Genomic DNA, 8,075 nt, shown 5'->3' with positions numbered 1-8,075 from the left:
ATCCTTTCTGTTCCTTTCAAGATGCTTACGAACAGCAACAGCTTTTTTAATGAAATGGTAGAGATCCTCAGAAAGACCAGGAGCAAGTCCTTTGGATTTAAGGATTCTTAGGATTTTATTGCCTGTCACAAAACGTACTTGTGCAATGCTATGAGAATCTCTCAGGATCACACCAATCTGGGATGGGGTCAGGCCCTTCTTGGCCAGTCTGTAGATCTGTTCCTACGTGTATTTGTATAATGGACCTAAGGCAAAAATGAGTTCAGACCATTAGGAGAAAACAGATTTTTCCCCAAGGATCTGTCAAAGAGCAAGAGGGAGAGGACACCAGTGCTATGGGCAGCCAGGTGGCCACTGGGGGCAGTATGTCTCCAGGACACTCATTCTTAACAGGACCATTCACGAATACAGTTCACAGGCATGATGAACACATCCAAACTTACCTGAAGGAAGAGATATGTCTTCTCTCCAAATAGCCTATTGGCTATGTTCAGTTCATAATCATTAGTGGGTTTGTTTATTTCAGCAAGAAACTTTTGTAATTGTTGGTGTATCTCCTCTGTCTTCTCAGCCTTCAAAAAAAAAAGAAACTCAATGGGTTATCTTGACCAAAGCAAGCAATCTTGGGTTCTGCCCATGTGGACATGGCTGCTGGGCCTAAAATCCTCAGTGTGCAACCCGCCCCCGCCCCCAGGTGTCAGGTAGCATTCATGCAGTCATGTGATTGTGGAAGTTACACACAAACTTCACTCCACAAAGAAATGTCTGCCTTCCCACACCACAGATCTTGCTTCTCTGACTCATAGCCCAGTTTTGATCTCACACATAATTGCCCTCTAAATGTTTCATAAGCTTTGCTTCTAGCCTCCTGACTAAACTCCAGCACCTTAAGAAACATAGTGATTCCCCAGTGAATGATTCATATCCACTGTAGAGCTTGGACACTTCTGCTCTACACAAAGAACTAGAAAAGTGACTTCTGTTGGTATAGATGATCATTTGTCCCCATCTCTGGGAAAGACCTACACAAACTTTCTGGACACTCTACTGTAGGATCCATGAGAAATGCTGGCCCAGCGGACCTAGACCACTTTCCTGAAACAGAGAAGAACATCATCCCCCTGGCTGTTGAGTGGTATCTCAGGAGATGCTGGGAGGGACTTCATTCATACTGAGTGAAAGGGAAAGTCATCTTCGTTTTGAACTGAATATCTTATTCTAAATTGTGCCTCACAAAAGGAAAGGTCTTCTTCCTCGAGAACAGGAGGCTCATGGGTTAGTTTGTTTCCCTCTTTCTTTGCCTATTGGTTCCCCATTGACTAGAATAGCACCTCACACATAATAAATACTGAATTTTCTGAATATTTAATAAACATTTGAAGACATTCAGTTTCAAAATGTGTAAGTGTGCTACTCTAACAAACTATCTAAGACTAAATCTGACTTTGGGGCTACCTCCTTGCTACTGTGAGCTTTGAGTGACTGGTGATCATTCATTGCCACTCAAGTTGAGTGGGAAAATTGTGTACAGAACAAAGTAAAGGAGCCATTGGGGAGTAACAGATTGATAGAAAGAGGGGGATGTGGTGAAAAATAATGGGCCAGTTGTGACTAAGTTGACCTGAAAATTGGGAAAGGAAGAAAGGTTTGTCACCAAACAGGTTTGGGTTTAACACAACCTTGATGACTTGAGAAATTCCAAGGTAGGTAATTAACTTGAAGTAGCTTGGGTTGGTAATACTTAAGAATCTTATTCCAGGCAATAAATCCCACAGACCAGTCTTCACTGGAGTTTCATAGATTATCAGCCAAATAGGAGCTCTTGTTCCATAAATAAAACACGAGAAAACAACCCACATATTGTTGTTGTTGTTGTTGTTGTTGTTATGTGCCGTCAAGTTGGTTCCAACCCATAACGACCCTGTTTAAGATTTCCAAGGAGCAGCTAGTGAGCTTGAACTTCCGACCTTGTGATTCAAATCGACTTTGCAGTCCAGCACATTAACCCACAGCACCACACCAGGACTCCAACCACATATTATGAATCAGAAAAAATTAGCAAACAGTCGTATTAGACCCACTAGGAATGTAGATGCTGGTATTACCAACCTCACCCTTTAAAAGAGGTATTATGTTAAAGAATGTTGTTGTTGTTGTTGTTATGTGCCGTGGAGTCAGTTCCGACTCATAGTGACCCTGTTCAGGGTTTCCGAAGCTGTAAATCTTTATGGGAGTAGAAAGCCTCATTTTTCTCCCATGGAGCAGCTGGTAGTTTCGAACTGCTGACCTTGCGGTTCACAGCCCGATTCGTAACCACTATGCTACCAATAAATATGACATTGAAACTAAGATTAAGGAACAAAAGACTACCAGCAAATCATAAGGTAGGTTTAATAATCAACTAGGTCTTCTAGATATGAATGAATATAAAACCCACTGCCATCAAGTTCATTCTGAGTCCTAGCAACCTTATATAGGATTTTGGAGACCATAAATCTTTACAGGAAAGGACAGCCTCATCTTTCTCTGACTTCTTATAAGCATTGAATTTTAAAATCCAAATGATGAGCTAAATAGCAGATTCCGCACTGCCAAGTAAGTGGACTAAAGATAGATCTGAATCATTTTCCTAGAATGCAACACAAAAAGGAAAATTAATGAGAAATATGAAAAACAGGTGAACAAATCTGGAAAATAAAACAAAAAGTCTGTCATCTTTCCAAAAAGCAGGAAAGAAAAGAATGGAGAAATACACAATTCAAAAAGCTAAGTAAGTGAGAAATATTCAGAATTGATGAAGCTTATGTATTTTCATATTAAGAAAGCACACTAAGCCAAAGTTGTGATAATTTTTTTAAAAATCCACACCAAGATTCAGGAACAGAAAACAAAGTGCAAAAGTTAAATGTAGTAAGAGATAGATCACCTTCCAAGGGATGCCAAGAAAACTGACTTCTCAACAGCAACTTTAGAAACGGAATGTGGAATGGTATTTCCAAAGGGCTGAAAGAAAATACGAAGCTACAATTCAATAAATAAATAGATATTCATTCAAGAACAAAGACACACAGAACCTGACAGCATTTAACACATAGAAATCCTTACTAAGGTTCGAACATAACAATTGAGAGGATGAGGCAGGAGCAGGCGGTACTTTAGCCTGTTGTGCATTAGGGTCTAAGGGTCAGAACTAACTTGGCAGCACCTAACAACAAGGAAAATTCCCCAAACTCTATTATAATAAGTTTAATGATCCCCAAAGGAAAATCTAAATCCAAGAACATATGGCTAACCCACTAAAAAAGGGAAAAATTTGGCTGCTGCTGTGCGCCATGGAGTCAGTTCAGACTCATAGCAACCCTATATAGGGTTTCTAAGGAGCTGCTGGTGAGCTTGAACTGCTGACCTTGCAGTTCATACCGACCTTGTAGTACAGCGCATTAACCTACAACACCACACCAAGACTCCAAATACAAGCCTATAAGACAATAATGAAGCTCTCTAGATTTGAAATATGTAAATGTCAAGACAGAAGCAAAATATTGGATAACAATAGCATAAGGAAAGAAAAGGACTTTTGGAAGCCAAGTGCTCTAAGATTCAAAAGAAGGAAAAAATTCTTAAATAACTTAAATATTAAGTGAAGCTTTGTTGTTGTTAAGTGCCATGGAGTCCATTCCAACCCATAGCAGCACTGTATAGGGTTTCCAAGGAGTGTCTGGTAAGCTTGAACCACCGACCTTGTGATTCAAATCGACTTTGCAGTCCAGTGCATTAACTCACAATGCCACACCAGGAATCCTTATGTGAAGCATGCTCATTAAAATGTCCTGGTTAACTACTGTGTAGCTTTCAAATTAGTAGAAGTTGGTGAAAGTGATGATTAAAAGAAAAGTATATAAATATACTAATTTAGAAGAAGGCAATAAGGAAAGAAGAAAAACTGAGAGCGCAAAATAATGAAATGGAAATCATCCTAAATATATCAGTAATCAGATATGTGTAAATGGACTAAATTTTTCCATTAAAAGATTCTCAGCAAGAATTTTCTTTCATTTTCAGGTATATTTAAAATTTTTAAATTTTCAGGTATATTTAAAAATTAAAACATGGAAGTGTTAAAAAAAAAAAAACAGAAAATTATATACCGGAAGGAGGAGTAACTGCTATTATATACACAATCCTGAAACAACAGTGATCTGTGGGAGTCCTGGTGTGGCACTGTGCAATAAAGCCTAGACCGCAAGATCGGTTTGAACCACAAGGTTGGTGGTTCAAACTCAGAGTCTCTCCTTGGAAACTCTATACAGGGTCACTATGAATTGAAACTGACTTGATGGCACTTAACAACAACAACATGGGTAGTTGCATACATAGATACCCAAGCTAAGTGGGAGTGGGAGGGAGAGTGGGGTATACCCACAAATATATACAGGTTTGGCAAAAGAGATTTGTACACATGTACCTTTGCTACAAATATATCCATGGTTGTGGTGGAACGTACAAAGGACAAAGTTATGAAAACATCTGAGATATAACAAAACACCTGGAAGGAATGAATCACTGGGTCTGGAGGTTCAAGACCATGATCTTAAGGAACACCCTGGTCAATTGGTCCATAAAGACAGTAGTCCACATCCTACTTTGGTGAATCGTAATTGGGGTCTTAAAAGCTCATGAGTGGTCATCTAAGGTACAGCTAGTGATCTCTCCCTGCTCAGAGGAAATAAGAGTGATGAAAGTTGAAGACACATGGAAACAATTAGTTCAGTGGACTACTGAACCAGGTGAGCATCAGTCTCCATGACAACAACTAGATAGTGCCCAGCTACTGCTACCAACTTCTGTGAATGAACGAATCATTTCATCTCCACAGTGCTTTGCCTTGTTGTTGTTGTTGTTATCAGGTGCCATTGAGTCAGAACCGACTCAGAGCAACCCCATGCACAGCAGAACGAAACAATGTCCAATCCTGGGCCAACCTCATTACCACTGCCACACTTGAGTCCATCAATGCTGCCATCTGCCCAATCCATCTCGTTGGGGGTCTTCCTCTTTTTCTCTGACCCCCCATCTTACCAAGCATGAGCTCCTTCTCCAGCAACTGTTCCCTCCTGACAATATGTCCAATGAGAGACGAAGTTTAGCCATCTTGGCCTCTAAGGAGCACTCTGGCTACACTTCCAAAACAGATCTATTGGTTCTTTTGGTAGCCCATGGCACATTCAGTATTCTCCTCCAACACCATAATTCAAAGGCATCAATTCTTCTACGATTTTCCTTATTCACTGTCCAGCTTTTGTATCCATATGAGGTTATTGAAAATACCATGGCTTGGGTCAGGCACACCTTATTGTTGTTGTTAGGTGCCATCAAGTTGGTTCCAACTCACAGTGACCTTATATAGAACAGAACAAAGTGCTGCCTGGTCCTCAGCCATCCCACACTTGAGCCCATTGCTTCTGCCACTGTGCCAATCCATCACATTGGGGGTCTTCCTCTTTTCCATTGACCCTCCACTTTATCAAGTATGATATCCTTCTCCAGGGACTGGTCCCTTCTGATAATATGTCTAAAGTATGAGAGACAAAGTCTCACCATTCTGGCTTCTAAGGATCATTCTGTCTGTACTTCATCCAACACAGATGTATTTGTTCTTCTGGAAGGCCATGGTACTTTTACTATTCTCTAACACCATAACTCAAACGCATCAATTTTTCTATGATCTTTCTTATTCATCATCCAACTTTCACTTGCATATGAGGTGTAAAGTATTACAGCTTCAATGGCCTCCTGTGGACTGCAGTTTGCTGACAAATGCCGATGCCTAAACTTCCAACATGAACAGAAGAGTCTTTACATCAAGGAGTATGTTTGTCTCCTCAGACAACTGGATTGATAGAAATGGACAATTTATAAATTGGCTATCAAAAATGGGGAATACTAAAGGCATGAAATGCCTGGCTTACAAGTTTTCATGGGTGTGCTTACAGTTAAAATAATATGGAAAAGTTAATCTATGGCATACGAAACTGACAATGGCTAGCAGAGCCAGGGGGTGGCTTATGCTTTCATGAATTATGTACGGTCTGTTCTAGCCATAGTCTGTAACTCCCACAATATTTCTGCCCCACTGGGTCTGGGTAAGAGAAGATACTGACAGGATGATAGGATTCAGCTGTGAATGTGAGCAGAGTTCATTGTCATTGTGAAAACTTGAAACTCAAGCATGGGTATTAATAATGAACCATCATTTAATAATGAGCCATCTCAGAAGCAGGAAGGGGAATTGTGCTACCATGAAGAAGAAAGAGCCAGCAGTGCAGCATATCCTTTGGACCCAAGACCCCTGTGCATTGAACCTCCTTGACCCAGGGACAGAAAGCTGTGACACCGGAGAAGGAGCAGAGAAACAGCTGCAGTAGAACCATGAACACAAGGCAGAGCAGTGGGCTTGCCGCCCATGGAGCAAGGAAAGCTGAGTGACTTTGGGCAGGAAGTTTGCTTGTAGAGTGGGATTCCTCCAGGTACTTACTTGGGGAAGCTAGGTTTGTTGACCCATGGGCTAGATCTGAGTGTCTTCAGGCTGATGCCTATGGTGAAGTGGTGAGTTCTATGGGCATTTATTAACAACAGACTGGAACAACTGTGTCATGAGCATGCCTGACCCTAAACTGTAACCTGTTACCTTCCCTATTAAACCCCATAATTCTGAATATGCTATCTGAGTTCTCTGTGGCCTTTATAACAAATTATTTAACCCAGTAGTAGAGAGACAGAGAGTGTTGGGGGAGGATGGATTAGTGCCACATATTTTTACAGTCATGGTTTGTTTATCCCACTGGGAGGAGAGAGTTAAAGGGTGTCCACTGTAGTCTTTCTTATACTTTGTATATACATGATGAAATTTGATCATCCATTTTTAAAGCATAGTTCAGAATTCTGAGGACATGTGATTATCAAATGGGAATCTCATTTTATTCCTCTGTTTCCTCATCTATTAAGTGTTGATATTAGAGTAGATGAGTGCCAAGCCTCCCACACAGGAGGGAGGCATCTATTCAAGGCTTGTACCTTATTCTGATACAAACAACGAGTCTGTGTGGTCTCCATGCTTGGGACGGAAAGGGCATTGGAGCCATTTGCCTTTGATTGAGAGGCGAGCAGAAGACTCTATTGTGCAAACTTGGGAAGGGACACCTGACTCTCCACACAGGCAGCTGAGACCCCCACCACCAGGCCCTGCAGGATTGTGAAACAGGTAGTTACAGCCATGATTTTATGAGGGCCTGGAGCTGGGCTGAGAGGTCTCACTGAACCCTGATGCTCAGTCCTGACCTCAGGAACTCATTCCCATCCCCACTTTAGGACAGATCATCATTTTGTTGAAGAATACTAAAATCCTAAACTGGAAAAGATTCCAGAAAGTCATTTGTCCTGCACTAACACTTCTTCCAGAGGTTCAAGCCAGACTCAGAAGAGGACATGAAATGAGGGATATCATTGCTGGCATCAGGTAGATCTTGGCTGAAAGCAGAGAATACCAGAAAGATGTTTACCTGTGCTTTATTGACTACCTAAAATCTTTCCATTGTGTGGATCATAACAAGCTATGGACAACATTGCAGAGAATGAGAATTCCAAACCGTTTGTGCTCATGAGGAACCTGTACATACACCATGAAGCAGTTTCTTGAACAGAACAAGGGAACACCGAAAGATTTAAGATTAGGAAAGGTATGCACCAAGATTGCATTAGTTCACCATACTTATTCAGTATGTATGCTGAGCAAATAATCTGAGAAGATGGATTATATGGGAAAAAAATGTGGCATCAGAATTGGATGAAGACCCATTAACCTGTGACATGCAGATGATACAACCTTCCTTACTGAAAATGAAGTGGCCTTAACATGCTTACTGATGAAGATCAAAGACCACAACCTTTGGTATGGCTAGCACCTCAATATAAAGAAAACAAAACTCCTCACCACTGGACCAATAAACAATATGCGTATAAATGGAGAAAAGAGTGAAGTTGTCAAAGACTTAATTTTGTTCAGATCAATCATCGAT

General features: G+C 40.9%; 1 protein-coding gene across 1 annotated transcript in view; it reads right to left on the bottom strand.

The window, feature by feature from the left end:
• SERPINB13 (serpin peptidase inhibitor, clade B (ovalbumin), member 13) overlaps positions 1-8,075 on the bottom strand; it is a 21,303-nt gene that overhangs the window by 9,333 nt on the left and 3,895 nt on the right. The window contains exons 3-4 of the mRNA XM_006837538.1: positions 5,779-5,793; positions 444-563 (exon numbers count right to left, since the gene is read on the bottom strand). Of these exons, the coding sequence (XP_006837601.1) occupies positions 444-563; positions 5,779-5,793 (135 nt within the window). The remainder of the gene's footprint in view (positions 1-443; positions 564-5,778; positions 5,794-8,075) is intronic.

This window comes from Chrysochloris asiatica, unplaced genomic scaffold (assembly GCF_000296735.1).
Source record: "Chrysochloris asiatica unplaced genomic scaffold, ChrAsi1.0 scaffold00021, whole genome shotgun sequence".
Taxonomy (NCBI): Eukaryota; Metazoa; Chordata; class Mammalia; order Afrosoricida; family Chrysochloridae; genus Chrysochloris; species Chrysochloris asiatica.
This window is presented reverse-complemented; position numbering and strand designations above follow the sequence as displayed.